The sequence below is a fragment of the Brachyhypopomus gauderio genome, chromosome 18 (assembly GCF_052324685.1).
Source record: "Brachyhypopomus gauderio isolate BG-103 chromosome 18, BGAUD_0.2, whole genome shotgun sequence".
Classification (NCBI taxonomy): Eukaryota; Metazoa; Chordata; class Actinopteri; order Gymnotiformes; family Hypopomidae; genus Brachyhypopomus; species Brachyhypopomus gauderio.
In genome coordinates this window covers 14,896,580-14,912,474 of record NC_135228.1, presented here as the reverse complement: position 1 = coordinate 14,912,474, position 15,895 = coordinate 14,896,580, and the positions used below count along the sequence as shown (strand labels likewise).

At 39.6% G+C, this 15,895-nt stretch overlaps 2 protein-coding genes and 1 non-coding gene across 6 annotated transcripts; 1 reads left to right on the top strand and 2 right to left on the bottom strand.

The window, feature by feature from the left end:
- Nucleotides 1–827: 827 nt before the first annotated feature.
- Nucleotides 828–900, bottom strand: trnav-cac (transfer RNA valine (anticodon CAC)). Its single transcript has one exon. It is a non-coding gene; the product is annotated as a tRNA-Val (tRNA).
- Nucleotides 901–955: 55 nt separating this feature from the next.
- Nucleotides 956–9,360, top strand: LOC143481571 (uncharacterized). Of its 3 annotated transcripts, none has more exons than XM_076979620.1 (2): nt 956–1,281; nt 2,560–9,360. In XM_076979620.1, the coding sequence occupies exon 2, from the start codon at nt 2,658–2,660 to the stop codon at nt 3,681–3,683; it is 1,026 nt and encodes a 341-aa protein (XP_076835735.1). In that variant the 5' UTR covers nt 956–1,281; nt 2,560–2,657; the 3' UTR covers nt 3,684–9,360. The 3 variants fall into 3 exon arrangements, with proteins under 3 accessions (XP_076835735.1, XP_076835734.1, XP_076835733.1); XM_076979619.1 differs by having other exon boundaries at nt 957–1,226; XM_076979618.1 differs by lacking the exon at nt 956–1,281 and adding an exon at nt 2,119–2,383.
- Nucleotides 9,361–11,911: 2,551 nt separating this feature from the next.
- Nucleotides 11,912–14,426, bottom strand: bada (BCL2 associated agonist of cell death a). 2 transcript variants are annotated; one of them, XM_076980249.1, is made up of 4 exons: nt 14,009–14,426; nt 13,622–13,768; nt 13,289–13,521; nt 11,912–13,059 (listed from the first exon to the last, which is right to left on the bottom strand). In XM_076980249.1, the coding sequence occupies exons 1-4, from the start codon at nt 14,163–14,165 to the stop codon at nt 12,955–12,957; spliced, it is 642 nt and encodes a 213-aa protein (XP_076836364.1). In that variant the 5' UTR covers nt 14,166–14,426; the 3' UTR covers nt 11,912–12,954. The 2 variants fall into 2 exon arrangements, with proteins under 2 accessions (XP_076836364.1, XP_076836365.1); XM_076980250.1 differs by having other exon boundaries at nt 14,024–14,425.
- Between the last annotated feature and the right edge of the window lie 1,469 nt (nt 14,427–15,895).

Sequence of the window (15,895 nt, the reverse complement as noted above, 5' to 3'; positions counted from 1 at the left end):
CATTTCATCCAGATAATATCCGTATATAATCACATCCTGCAGTAGTTTTCATTTTGAACCTATACATACCAAAAAATGCATAGAAGTCCCTTAAATTACAGTAAAAGTGAAATGACAGCGAATCTAGAAAACTGAACAGAATAAACCACCTGCTGCATGAATGAACACATTTACACCCCTGGAGTCTTTTGTGGTAGAGTTGGGATCCCACCACTTTTTAAGGGCTTAAACAGTTTCAGGGTTGTCTAAGTATTATACCCAATAAACTTTTAAATGAATAAAGTGATTTCCAAGCAGCAATAGTTTACAAACTGACCTAAAGGCTTACTTATGCTTGGGAAAGGAAAATGTTTCTTTAAACAGAAGTGAGGATTATCAGTGCATTATCAATATAATATCAAGGTGACACAGGGCCAAGTTTTACCTTTAGAGCTTCCTGAAATGGTCCCCTATTGAACCATTGTTAAAAATATCTCCCCTAAAGGTGCTCATACCATCGAGATTTACTACTGTGCTGAACTGCTGACAAGACTTTTTTTTTTACTTTAGCTTATTCATATTTCTATATAAGCTCATCGGGCTGTAGGACATAATGAAGCACCTTGGCCCACATTTGTGCTCTTGTCTCCTTGTTTTGTGCCCCTGCTGGTTCCAAGTTTGGAGGCCTATTAGCTATGTCATTTTTCAGATAGTGGACCGAGACTTCTGGTGTGCGATGCTCAACGTTACAATAACTGTTGCATATTTTCACGAGGGCCAATGCCTTGTATTTTCATTCAATGAGAGAAACAATAAATAAGCTATGGAATGAAAAGGAAAAAACGACATGTTTCCGCCCGGTTTCGAACCGGGGACCTTTCGCGTGTGAGGCGAACGTGATAACCACTACACTACGGAAACTTAGTTACAATAATCAGAATTTTTGGTGGGTTGTGGTTTCGATTAATTTACTATTACTTGACAATTACTTCCTTCTAATATTCACTCTCATATTCATATATTTTATAGCTAGCTAAATATCGGTTCAACCAGAAACACGAAACTAAAATCCGATTTGAAAGCAGAAACGTCTCACCTAGGCGCCCAACACTAGAGGGCGACCGCTAAAACCGTCCTGTATTCTCCATTGTCCTGGTTCGGAGCAGCTAGCTAGCGAAAAAACAACAGACCAGTGTAACCCAAAAACTAGGAGACGGCCTGGCATTCTCGGTGGTCTTGCTCTCGCGGTGAGTTGAGTTCAGGAACTCTTCCGATGATTGAGCTTCCTGATAACTTGATAAGGTCTATAAATTACTTACATTCATTGTATGTACATATAACATTTTACCCCGCTGGCTAACCGTACCCATTCAGCACCGTGGACGGACCGAATGCTAGCTAGCTACCTGACGTTGGCTAGCTAACTATCGTGCGATTGGGTTGTTAATCAGCTAGCTTCGTTGTTCGTCTGTCTAGCCAGCGAACCGACTTAGCTGAGCTTCTTCAGTAAAATACAGGCGGCTTAACTACAAAAAACTTCTTATCTACCTGAGGTAGTCATATAAGTGAGATCAACTGTGTGAATGAGATTGCAGTTACTCAGGCTGTTGCTAGCAAGCACAACAATAGGTATAAATAATTAGCTACGGCTTATAACTTTATTGTTTGATTAGCAGGTACGTCTTAATGTAAGGATATCTAATCTACAATAATGCTTGACGGTTTTGAAAATTAATTTTCGTCAACTAGGGCGCTTAGCTGGAATGGTGGAAGGTTTGAAACGCGAAATGAAGGGACTCCGTTACACTTGGTCTTCGCCGTTTTGCAGCCTGGATGTTTCACGTCCTCAGCGCCAGACTGAACAGACACTTTGCCGTGGCTGTCGGTTCATTAACGCCGTTTGTTTGTGCTCCGAACACGGCGAGGAGAAGCACGGAGCTGCGGAGAGGACGACCGGGTTATACGTCCTCAGATGTGGGGGGGTAGCTGGCTAGCTACTGCACTTGTTTAAAAAGAGAAGGTCACAATTTTAAGCCAGTGATTATTTCCTCCTCTATATAAAATAGACTTTATGGACAAGTATTGGAGTAAATGGGGGTCATTTATTAATGTTTATTGTGAGATAATAACCAGCATATAATGAATCAGACGCTTTGATGGGTAATGCGTACTGCATACATGGTGCCACGGTCAAGTAGTCCAGCGTTGTTTCGCTTTCGATTTGAGCGGCAGGAAATTGCGACAAGAAGAAAAAACACAAGACCGGCAGGAAGCTTTTTGAGTGAGCCAGGCGTTTTCAGATGGTTCTGGGACTTGTTCTGCTAGATGTGCGGTCCAGAAAGTGTGCACAAAATTAGCATTACTGTCCAGTGTGTTTCCATGATTGTACAGACCCTAACCACAGGTTAGCCGTCCTTTACGCTTCTGAGTTTAAAACGCCTTAAGTGTGAAGTCTTATGTCATGTGCAATGGGTAAATTTGAGTACTGATCCAAACCAAAGAAAATAATAAGTTCTTTTTCTGATGTGTTTTGTGTTTGCCAGATTCATTTTTTTCTTACACATCTGTCTTTGTTCATAGGGACTATCTCCTGTTGCCAAGGAACACTAAAAGCCTTCCCTGCAACCAACCAGCCAATTACTGTCAAACATTCAGCAACCTCATTTAAACCATCAAAAATGGTGAAGATATTTGTTGGCAATGTAGCTTCAGCAACCACAGAGGCAGAGCTCCGTGAATTATTTGAGAAACATGGTGCTGTATCAGACTGTGACATCCTGAAGAACTATGGCTTTGTGCACATGGATGAGGAGGAAGCAGCACAGAAGGCTGTGGCAGCCTTGCACAAGCACGTGCTCAACGGCTCCCGCATTACTGTTGAGTATGCCACCACCAAGGTGCGTAATGCCACCAAGATCTACGTGGGCAATGTGCCTGAGGGTGTCACAGCTGCTAAAATCAAGGAGCTCTTCCAGCCATTTGGCAAGGTGGTGGAGTGTGATATTGTGAAGAATTATGCATTTGTTCATATGCAGAGGGAAAACGAGGCCTTGCAGGCTATCAGGGAACTTAATCATTCTAAACTGGAGGGTCAAAAGATCTTTGTATCCCTTTCTCGCAGTAACCAAGCTAAAAATGGCAGAGGGGAGGACTATCTTCCCCCTCCTCCCCATCACTATCCACCCCACCCGCCCCCCCATCCTCACTACCTTCCCCCACGCCCGCCGCCCGGTGACTACTATTCGCCCCGAGGTCGACTTCCACCTCCTCCTCTCCCTCCGCCGCCTCCCCGCGCCTACTACGAGCGGGAGGCGTACGAGAGGGGCGTTCGCCACGACCCATACGCCGCTGCCGCAGCCACTGCGCGTTTTTACGAGCGGGACCCCTACGACCGACGCCTTCCGCCTACGCAGCCGCCTCTGTCTCCCTCCCTCGCCTCTCGCTACTATCGCGAGCGCAGCCCCCTGGGCGTCCGTCGCTCTCTCCTGCCTCCGCCGCCCCCACCACCATCCTCTGCCGGCTACGCCCGCAACTACGTCCGCACTGGCGCGAGCGTCGCGCCTCCTCCTCCTCCTCCGCCTCCTCCTCCTCCCTCCTCTGCCCCGTCGACTGCCCACTATCAGCGCTATACGCTTGGCTCGGGCTTTGATAAAGATGATTACTTGGAGGACAAGTACAGCAATGGCTTCAGCCGTGGCTACTAAGTGTGCTTTGTCCAGAGAGTCTGTGAGTCCCTGTTTTGTGTTGTAGAAGACAAGTAATCCAAGAGGGACATATCTGCAGGGAGTTAGGAAATATTCTACGACGGTTGTAGCTAATTCTGACAACGGGTAGAACAGTTAATACTTTATACATTGACGTAACTATAGATTCATCTCAGCTTATTGAAGGAGCATCCAGTACTGAAAGAAATTGACATTTGGAAAGAATTATATAGTGATTTGAAATGTGTGGAAGTTAAAGGCCATTTTTGAATATTTTTTACATACAAGATGGAGACTTTCTTTTTCTGTCAGATTTTATTTTAGTGGTGTGTCTTGCATGTGTATTGGTTAGGTTCTAAAGAAAAGTGAGGGACTGCTTAGACCCCAGGGCTAATGGATGAAAAGCTACAGGTAATCTGTGAGCCTCTTGTTAATATTGACATTTCTCTTTATGTTTCTGGGGCTATTTAACTGAAAACTAGCCCACTCCTGCATTGTTCATTTAGGGTTTTTTTGTTTAGTACTTAGTTAGATAGTATTTCACCAAAATCTGTCCTGAAGCATGACATGATATGCATGATTACGAATAATAAGGCACTAATTTGAGATCATCAGACAATAATCTCACACTGATTCCAAAGATATTGCCACTGTCCTGTCTAGCTAAGCTTATGTTTGTTTTTAATTGCAATTATTTATTTAGTATCGTTTTCAAAAGTCCAGTAATTCTTGAATGAAGTACTCTTGTTTGATACGGGCCAGGTGACTTGAAAGACATTGCTTAAAGTTATTTTGAACAAAAGAGTTGGGACCAGTGTGAGGACAAGGAGGAAGAGGCAGGGTGTGGGGGAAGCTGTGGTAGTTGGCGGAGGTGGGCGCACACCAACTGATCAACAAATCACATCTTAACGACCGACCGAGCACGACATCCACTGGCCACTCATCACTTGGAAACGACATCACCGCCTAGGAAAAAGCACCATCAACTAAAGGAAACTCAGAAAACAAATGAGTGACCATTCGCTGACCGTCTAAATAAACCCCAAATCTCAGGCTGATCCTTAAATTGCTACTCTGTATTTCAACATAAAATTGTGTTCTGCCGATTAATCGTTCCCGCAGACTTTGAAAGTTGTAGCCTTTTTGTTTTGATTCTCAAGGCATCTTAACGTTACGATTCAATGGACGTGTTTGTGAAACTATTACTGAACCCCCAATATTGTAGCCTGTCCTACTTGTTCTACTGTTTCCCTACATTCTTTTTGTTAAAATACAACACTGCTGAACATGTACCTCTTAAAATCCACATCGACTGTTGCCGCGACTCGTTCTCTCTATAAACTGTTGCACTCGAGCTCTCTTTAACGGTTGTTCAAAACACAAGTCGATTTTTGTGCTTGTTTTTGCTTAATTAAAATACATTTAGTTATGTGCTAACAGTCGCTGTCTTCAAACAGCCGCTTAAATAAAACATCGACTGGTCTGACTCATTCCGTAACGTTTTTCATTTCACTTTTTTCTTTCTTTGATTAAGTTTCATACATATCTGCTGTCTTTCTCGCAAAACGTTAAAAACCCGTTCAGTGCAAGCGACCTGTTGACCTCTCTTGGTAACAAATTTAAAGGTCAGACTAATCTAAAACTCCTTTTCCAATTGATACCGCAACGGAGGGGGATGCTTAAAGACTGAAAGGAGGACAGATGTAGCAAATTCCCAGCACTGCACCTCAACCTCTGCTATTCCTCTAGTTCCTTGCCCTGAACCCTGGCCAAGATTAATAAAAGTAGTGATCTCATAAATAGCTTCGGTAGCCAGTTGTGTTGCCATGCACAAGTTGCAGGTGAGTTAAATACACAGGTAAGTAACATTGAAAAAAATCTAAGTCTTGTGTATTTTTTTCCTTGTTACACCTTTTAAAAGTTACAGTAGTAGGATACAGTGTTTGTGTTTAAATTAATGTTTGATTGTCATTGATATTGTTTTGTAGAAATATAGATGTGCTGCCTGTTTTTGGAGATGTACCGTATGCCTTGATCTGTGTGTAAGACCAGAGATGGATTGTGTTAACAGTTTGGGCTGTTCATGCCTGGAACATGAGCATTCTTATTCTCTTAGTCTTTTTTTGTAATATCCTTGTCACAAGCTATGTTTACATCCAAGTTATAAAATCTCAAAAACAAAAGTCACAGATAATCCCAGATAATATCATTTTTGAATAATTAGTAATATTTGTGAAATCTAGCATATATAATTGAAATCATTTGAGGTGGGAAACTAGAAGTTTCCTTTAAACGTAACGTTACAACAAACCTTACATTTGCAAATAAAAAACAATCGAAACGAGTCATACAATTGATTGTTTCTACTTTCATCATTAAACTAGACCATGGAAGACAAGACACCAGTGGACTGCGGAGGACTTGAGAAAATTCTTTAGTCTCTTAAAATAATATATTTTTTAAAAAGGTTCTCCATCATGTCATCACCCCTTGTACATACGATGTCTGCCACAGTGAAGGATCATATCTTTTGCTGGGAAACTGAAGAAACTGGGAATGTAACCTTTAGTTAATAAAAACAAATGAGAAAATTAGTGCCCAATATTGTTAACGTAGTGTCTATGTTCTGTAGTTGTAATGTTTTAACCAATGTGATGTGCTTCAACCCCCCTCCCCATTTAGCCGTTGGAGCAGCTGTAATTTCTTGCCTAAAAATAATTTTTTGGATGTAAACATGGCTGTTATGGTGAACACCTAATGTTCCTGTGATTGTTTTGTGTATTAACATACATTTTTACTGCTCCTGTTTTCAGTAGCGCCTGTGCAGTCACCACACAGTCAATATAAATTGTCTATAAACTGCTGAATGTTGCTCCTTGGAGAATTCAAAACAGTTTATTAGCAAAGGCTTTTATAGCAGTTATTGTTAATTTATGGAAAATGTAAAACGTACAATGAACAACTATCGCTATAACAAACTATAGCAAAAGTAGCAAAATGCATCATGTGTTCACGGAACATGTGCCAGTAGCTTCATCTTTTTAAGAACTCTTTGATCAGAACATAAATAAGTACTAAGTAAGAATGTGACAATAAATTGGTATAGGTACCATAGAAGCAGGTCACATTTAATGTAGTGAGCGTGTGAGTCCTGTAAAATAGTAATAGCTCATAATAATGACCTCCACTACCTCCCAGTCCTGCATTTTCTGCACAACGTAATCTGTTAAAATAACGTTTATTACTTCGTGATAGGGCTCCAAGGAGGCATGGCGAATTTGATGTCATTGTATGTAAGAGCAATGATCCAAGTAGTTGCACACTATGCCAAATGCACCAATATTAACCCCTCATGCATATGCAAAAAGTCAGATTCTACCTTTTTAATGTGCTCTTCTCTTGAAACAATAATGTCGCTATGTATTTTCATATGAACAGAACAATCTATAAAAGCTGATCATTTGCAGAATTTCCTTTCTAATACTAAGCTGTGAATTATCCTCAGATCATTGTGTGAACTAAATGCATGCATATGCTTGATCAGAGACTATTGCATTCACTAATACCCACAGACAGGATAGGCTTATTTCTATTCATTTTATACAGCAACAGACAGCAAAGTAGCATACAACGTTCATAATTGCATGCTGTTTTTATACTATTCCAAACGTCTTTAGAATAGAGTATGCATGCACATGTATTGTTTACTTTGGAAAAAAGTGTTGCTGTTTCATTGTGTTTACTTTTAGGGATAGGTTTAGGTTACGGCTTAAAGGTACACTTACCAGTTTGCACCAAATGAACATAACTTTTAACATATGTTTATTGAAATTTGATGAGATCACATATGTCTCCAGTAATGTTTTAGAGCCGGAGTGATTTGTTGGCTTGGTGAATAAAAATATCAGAGTATTTTTATATATGTTGATATTGACCGATCAGATATATCAACAGAGGATATTTTCATATTATCAAAGCCTTTGGGTCTGGCTTCAACAAAACTGCAAAACAAAAGTGTTGAAGTTCTCGTGCGCTGCACCATTTTCATATTGCCTCCTGGCAGTTGAAGCAAGACCACACTAGTCTATGCTTAATTTGGCAGTCATTTACATTATATTCATACTTGCTTTTTATATTTGCAGCCACAGATGAGTTACGAGCAAGGTAAAACATTTAAATAACATTTGTTTATTGAACCAGTTTTATAACTCAAATTGAATGTTCTCATGGGTCATGTCAGCTCTCCACGTAGCAGTGGTATTGTGGCATTTGCATGGCATTTATAACATTCTCTCTAGCAGTCCCAGAGATGTAATTGATTTATTTTAGATAGTTGAAATAATTTTCCAATTCCACAATGTGAAGGTCATTTTAATGTTGCTGTGGTTTTTAAAATGGAGCATAGTAGTTAGGTTATAAATTTGCCAGGAAAATAGATGTTGGGTGGTGCCAACTTTGGACATGATGATTATCTGATTACCACGATAGCATTTCCGGTACTGAATAAACCAATTTAATTCAAATAAAAAAGTTATTGTGGCTATCAGCATAGCACAATATTTTTGCAGGCTTATTTACTAATAACTATATCCTCTTAAATAATGACGTTAACCAGCAAAACGGGACACACTCAGAGTAAGAATGTAACAATCCATCGTTGGTCACAAGAATTGCTTTACTAAACCATACACTTAATATGTTAATTTTTTACATAAAGATTATACAGAATAATACAAAACAAAGGCATGCCAAATAACAAAGATCTGGGTGACCTTTTGAGCAACAGACTCTTTTACATAGAAATAAGTTTCATATAAAGCTTAGCCAATTAAAGTGACACAACAGAACCCTTTAACCCTAACATGGTCACATCAAAATTATGATGTCTGTATACAAAAGTCTAGTCCATGAAAGGTTTCCTTATTATTGTTATTAGTACAACATTTACTTGTTATTGTGCAGTGAGTTTAAAGATGAAAAGTATCTAAATTGAATATTTAATGACAATACCAAATGTGATCATTAGGTCAGTCATTGAAACCTTTAAAAGTCATAACACGCATCCATAAGATGGAAACATCTAGTGCAGTCATGTTTCTCTTTAAAGGTTCTACCAGGGCATAAGCTGCAAATAATGCTTTCAATTATTTCTTCATTTTTTGAGTAAGTGTACAAATGGTTGGTTTTAGCAAAAAAGCTAATACTACACCTAAAGGTGTATTGTTTGGGTGTGTTTGATCCAGTCAAGGCAACTTTATTTTAATGTAAAAGGAGCCTGTACACATGACAAGGAAAACATCCTACCACTTAATGACTTCATTACTCCACGTGGTCAAAGAGATGTTTTCTTATCTTGTATATAAAGAAACTCGGTGTGGATGGATCACATTATCCATTAGGCAGCAAAATAAACAAGTCTAGAGAGGCTGTACGGTGTCACTTACAAATAATTCTGAAAATCAAATATGTTATTCAGAACTTGAGTGAATAAACATAAACACAAGACCTTGCTTGCATTAAACCGTAGAGTTGATGTCCTTACAAATCCCTTAAAAAAACAGGAACGACTTAATAGTCTGTGTATATTTACATACTAATGACTACTCCTTTGTATATTTATAAGGTATATGTGCCTGTGATTGTATTGAACATGTGAAATAAAGACAATGAAATTGTTCTTGTGGGCTTTGGAAGTCTTGTTTTCATCTTTAAACTGATTTATTTTTTCAAAACCTTTCTATTGTAGGATGTAGGGGCTGTCTTCTGCAGGAACATAAATGTGGATTTTGTGGTTCAGCATTTTCTGCTGGCATAAATGTGCATCTTGTACATTTCTTGATCCACCACTTATATTTTGTTTATGGTTTTCAAAGTTAGTTATCTACCAACTAGCAGGATTTTGCATAGTTTCACATTAAATAGTCTGTGGAGGTGCTCTATTTGAAGTTCGTCTCCCTTAGTACTAGATTCTCTTGATCAGATTTTGGTAATGTTCATTTACCAAAGGTGTCTTGAGCCATTGGGCTTTGAGAGCTGGAGAACTACACTAAATGTAATCTGGTTCTACAATGGGCTCTTCACATAAGATCACATTCATTAATGTCTAGACATTTTGGTCATGAAAAATGGCACAAGTTTAATTATTACTATTATGTACATATTTACACTATTACACATGTGTTTTTGTAATTTAGTAACAGAAAAGTAAATTATATATTTGTGTCTGTGTATTCTTAGTATTAGTAGGCCTACATATATATTATGTAACAGTATTTTGCTATTTTTACATGCATTACTCAGAATTGTAATCTTACTCTTTCCCATCAATAACATGGTGTGTCGGAATATTGTTATGGATTGAGAAACGTTAGGATTATTAATCCTGGACTTTGTTACTTAACCAAATACATGTACACTGAAAACTAACACAAGAAATTCCTAACTGTCATTTCATTACAGTGCACACACTGAGGATAAGAGATTAGTTTGGTCGTCTGCTCAGCAAATGAAACGTGTAAAATTGGCTTCGACAATTTCCACGAGGTTAACCCATTTTTAGTTTCTTTAATTGTTTGCTGCTCCTAACTCAAATGCACATAAAATGTAATTGATAATGAATTGACAATGAATGTTTTCAGATTCACTGAGAAAGTTGAAGCGGAAGATTCACTTTTAGAAAAACTCCAAATTGTGGTAGGGGGAACAAAAATAATTTTTATACCTAATTTATACGTGTTGCTACAAAATAAATGTAGCAAAATCCTTTTTGATTTCTTCAACCTTGCACCATGCTGCATGTGACTCCATAACCACTACTCAATCGTAGTTAAATGGTGCAAAGAAAGTCACACCCTGGTAGTGTAAACCAGCAAAGGCGTTTCCGGACCCAAACTGTCTAAATATTGCATAGCCAGTATAATTAAGCATTAGACGTGAAGATGCACTTTATTTTGGTGCGCCTGCGTGCCTCCCTTCGGCAAAAACAAACATTACAGGACGTCGTTCTGCGGAACCAATAAGAACTTTGCTTCCGCAGCAAGAGGGAACGTTGAAGTGGCAGTTCAAAATAAAGAACATTTGTATTTTATTAGAATTACTTCTCACTCACGTACGTGTTTATTGTTAACCTAAACAGTCTGAGGCAAACTACAACATCATTTTATATCCAAATGAAATATACAATGTTTTTTAAAATTGCTGTCCGATTGAAACATGTGTATAGTTCAGACATGGAAAGCGAGTGATCAGCTAACATTACTAGCTGTCCAAAACTACATTTGAGGTACACTAGTGCTCAGAGTTGCCCTGCTGAACAGCGTACCTGTGTTCTGCTCCTCGCTGTCAACAATGGTGTCTTTGCCTGTGAAATAAGAATAATAATGAGACTATGGGCCATGAACACTGAGGGTGTACTCACACTAGGCACGGTTTGCTCGTTCCGTGCTGGGGCCCGGTTATCCCCCCTCCCCACTCCCCCGCTGGCCTGCACTCACACTGGCTTTATCAACCTATCAACGCTTACGTCATCACAACGCCGCTTTATTTGGAAAAAAGCGCGCTCGCACAACACTATAGAGTTCACGATTCTCTTTTTATTGTATTTTTGGAGTCGTTTTGGGAGTGCAGAAACACGGTGCAAGCACAGATTTATCGATAATTTAACACAACGATTGTCTGCTAATCGCTTTGCCGCTATGACTGTTTAACGTGAGCGTCGCATCACTGATGTCATGTTTGAGTTCCAGCGAAATGAACCAATCAGACGAGGCACCAAGCGGGCCCGGGCACGGATAGCGCTCACACTAGAAGCGAACCGTGCCCGAGTCCACATGAATCGTGCCCTGGCCCACCTCTTCAAAGCGGGCCCGAGCACGGTTGGAGCGCTCACACTAGCCAAACGAACCGTGCTTCGGCAGGCAACCGTGCCCGGGCCCGGATCACAGAGCCTAGTGTGAGTACGCCCTGAAACAATGTATTGTGGGAAAGATTCAAAGCAATATTGCTTAGTTGACTGGTCTTTCAGATTAGTTGTTTGAAAATCAGAAGTAGCAAGCAGTTATTGCAAAGTTATGTAACCATTTGCCAATGCAGTTACTGTTGTTTCTGCATTAGGACACCATCTTCTCTGCATATACAGAAAACCTAATGTACCAGACCTGTTTTTGATCTCAATAGTCTTACAATCTGTAGAGCATCATCTGATTACTTCACCAAAATAGAGAAACATCTTAGAAGATGCCAAAAATCTTTTATTTTTGACCACAAATAATAAATCAAAATATATACAGTCAACAAATTATCTAACAAACATTTAATCATTTTATTTCATTACACACATTATATTTATATAGAAGTAGAAATGCTTACAAAGAGCTTCTAAAAAAAACAAATACTCATATAAATGCACTTCAAGTAACTTCAGGTATCAGCAAAATGCCTGAAGGCAATAAGACTACAGCAAGCAACATTTGTGTTGGCCATCTGCATTCATTTGCTTAACCAAAGGGTTGGCAGAAAATGTCTTCTTTTGCATGCAAGGCAATTTACCCTACTGCTAAAGCCAGTGCTGTGCATATAAAAGGCTGAAGACAACATACAGTTCCACTGTCAGGATATAAGTACATGACGGGGAAGCTAAAAGCATGATATATCCTAAACACTTTTCATCCAGGGCTTCTGTTGATGTCTTATTAAAATATGTTCAGTGTGACTGGACATTCACAACAGTAACACTTCGAATAAATTAAAAGAAAAACCCTGAGACAGACCTGACCGAATGAGAACAATACCCGCATCATCATTAACCACCACTAATCAATACTTCATTCACAGATTGATTCACTTTTGGAAACTCTTAAATATATTTACAATTTGCCACTACTTAAAATTTCAATACTACACATTTTAAAAGATGAACATCTATATATTATTTTATAAAATACATCGTTGAACCATATATCACATTTTGTACCAAATATTCATTTAAAAGTTACAGATTAATAAATAATTCTTAAATAGGGATTTTATTTAGGATCCGTACATGTGAGATTGTCCAGTGTTGTCCACAACTAAGAGAGATTGTCACTTAAGATTGTCAAATTGAAGTAACAAAAATTGCCCTTATCACCATATCAATTATTGCAGCGGTGTTGTAATTCTTTGAGCACTTTGATGAAAGGGCCAAGCTTATGGCGAAGACGGCCAGCATTCATCTTTCTGATTGTTACATTATCTTTCTGTTTCTCCCTCTCCCTGGTGTGATGTGTGAGCTTCACTCCCGTCCTTCCTCTTCTTTGGAGCCCCAGAGGAAAGAGAACCACCATTGGTTCGTCTGCTTCTGTGCCACTTTCCCAGGGCCGCTCACTCTTCTTAATTCCTGGAACGTCGGGTCACACATAGGGGGCACAAATAAATATCACAGCAAAAAACCTGACTGTGAACGGATGGATCAGACACTTTGTTAGACGCACATAGTTCTTACTTACGAGTTTGACTTACGAGTTTAGCATCCATCTGCCACCCTGAACATTGTATGCTATGTCTAACAGGTAGCTAATCAGAATGCAGCCCTAGTTTCCCTCTTGAAGACTTTTAATGGAACTCACCCCTTTGTCCAGCCAGGTGTCAAACTCATCGCTCATCCTCCTCAGTTGTCGGCCGTATTTCTTGGCTTTCCAAAGAGCAGCAGGAGCAGACTGAGATCGGCCACGGAACGGAGCTCCATCACAAGCTCCTCCGCCCTCTTCTGCAGACGCCCCGTCCTGGGACTCGGTGTCTTCCCAGTGGCTGACTGTGTACACCTGGGATTCGGAGTAGAGCCGCACACGAACCCCCACCTCTGTTGGGCCAAGTATAAGGGCAAGAGTGTGTTAAGAGAGTGTTAACAACATGAACTTTACAAATGGATTTTTAAAAGTGTGAATGTAGTAGGCTTTGACCTGTTGCTGTGTTGTTTATCGTGTGATAATTGCTGATTCGAGGGGAGTCGTCACTCTCGATTGTCTCTGCCCATCTCGTTTCGTCTTGATCATCCGATGTACTGATGTCATCTCTTTGACCACATGGTGTCTTTTCCATTGTGAAAGCTGGTGACGGTAAAATATTACACTCACATGAATGAGTATAACGAATTAACTGGCCTATTCGCGAAATATTTAGGTTTACTTAAAAAAAAAAAGTCCATCATTACAGTTTATATAACTAAGTTACACAATGCATATGTAGAATATGATTAGTTATACGTTATGCTCTAATTAAGTTTGATTGTATAAACATTGTATAAAGTACTGACATAAAAATGAGGTAAAAATCAAGGTGAAACATACAGCTCGCTACGTTACCGTTAATTCTAGATGAATTCCAGCACGATGTGATCGAAGGTGTTTTTCCCTCTTCACTCAATGTTTTAGCTTTGATTACTTTTTTATAATCCTCCCCAAAAAAATGAGCTTTCCCCAACCTCAACAAATATTGATTGTGCATGGCATGCGACACACCCAAATAACAAAAGCTAACATGGCTAATTGTCAAGTTTAAAGTCTAACGACACTACACCACTCTCTGATATTGACATCGTTGACCCAAAATAAAAAAACAAACACAGCTGTTTCCGAGACATTTAGTCAAAGTGATTGTCTTCGCTTTTAGAAAATGCTACTGATTACTTTTCCACCCTTTTGTGGATCCCGCAGCAGCATGGACGATGATCTCATACCACTCGATATTGTTGTTGTCTACAGTCGAATACTGTAGAGAGCTGCGCCTTCCACCCAATCAAGTGCAAGTGTGCTTTTTAAATGGCCAATAAGGCGACGCTGCTGGGGTGTATGGGGCGGATCTTTCGTGCCACGTCACTGTTGCGGTAAGCTTTCTCCAGTTGGCTCCGCCTCCCCGCTTGTTTACTCGCCGAGTCCGTAGTAGTAGGCGCGAAGCCAACCATGGAAAGATTCGTCTTGGAAACATTATGTCGAACTCGCCATGACATTTTATTAAGATTTTGCTTATTCGGGGAAATTGTCAAAGACATTGGAATTCCACAGTTTATCTAAAATTATTGAGGTTTCCTTTTTTTACGTATTGTGCTTATAATACCGCCAATATGACAAATAGTTTCGGTTTCTTCATTAGGATTTGATACGAAATAAGATACTTTTCTAACCCCCAAAATAGACAGCCTATTGAGGTTTTTTTTTTTTTTTGTTTTGACAGTTTCGTTTTTGATCTCTAGGTGGCGAGAAACGTCCGTGTTGTAAACGTATGAATATCTTATGTCGCTGGTGACGTTCCTTTATTGCCTGTGGATAAGCTGGAAGCAAATATATCTGACGTTGAGCTTAGCGGACGAAGAAACAGTAGAAGAAAGCTGTCTAAATATTGACTCCTGAAGTCTATCATACTTTCCAAAATCTATGTAACACATTTCAAACCATTGTTATCGCCTTAAAAGTCACAAACAATAATTATGAAAGTGATCACTTCTTATAAGTGCAGCTCACATGAGATGAAGACTAATTGCTTGGCGGTTATCAAATTAACTAGTTTATGGTCCATAGGGCAGGGTTCCCGCATGGAGGCCGCGCGCGCTCACTGGGTTCTGAGTAAACTGGTACTGATCGACGCAGTCATGGACAGGCCAGTTATGGAAAGATGCACCATTAGTGCTGCGGCTAGCAGTGTATTATTGAGGCACTTTCGTAATGTAATGATAAAGTAATGTGATGAGAAGCAAGTAATAGTGGCAGTAGCAAAGTATCGGAATCGAGCTCAGTCATTAGTTATTCTGTTCATCAGTGTAAGTCAGCGTCCAGGAGTTTTAACTTTGCCACTGTTTATCCACAAAAGCAACTTTCGGTTTGGGGAAATCTAAACCGACTTACCTACAGTGTCGTTGGTATTTTTGGGCACTTTTGATAAAGTTGTATGAAGGGACGACGGACCATAAAATTGATTCGTTCACTTATAAAGTGTTCGAAAAAATCTCCCTAGAATTAAAGTGTAACAAAGCAGCAAAAAACACAAAGGTATGAAACACATGAGTCCATCTTCAATCCACACCTATACATATATTTCACATTAAAGTAAGGTCTGCTACTTTCTCCCACGGTCAAAGAAAGCTACGGTCCTGAAAAGCAAGATTGTCTTCCTTCATATTTAGTTAGCTATATGGAGGGTTTCAGAGGTTGTGGCCACTGTACATGAACCCAAAGCATTCC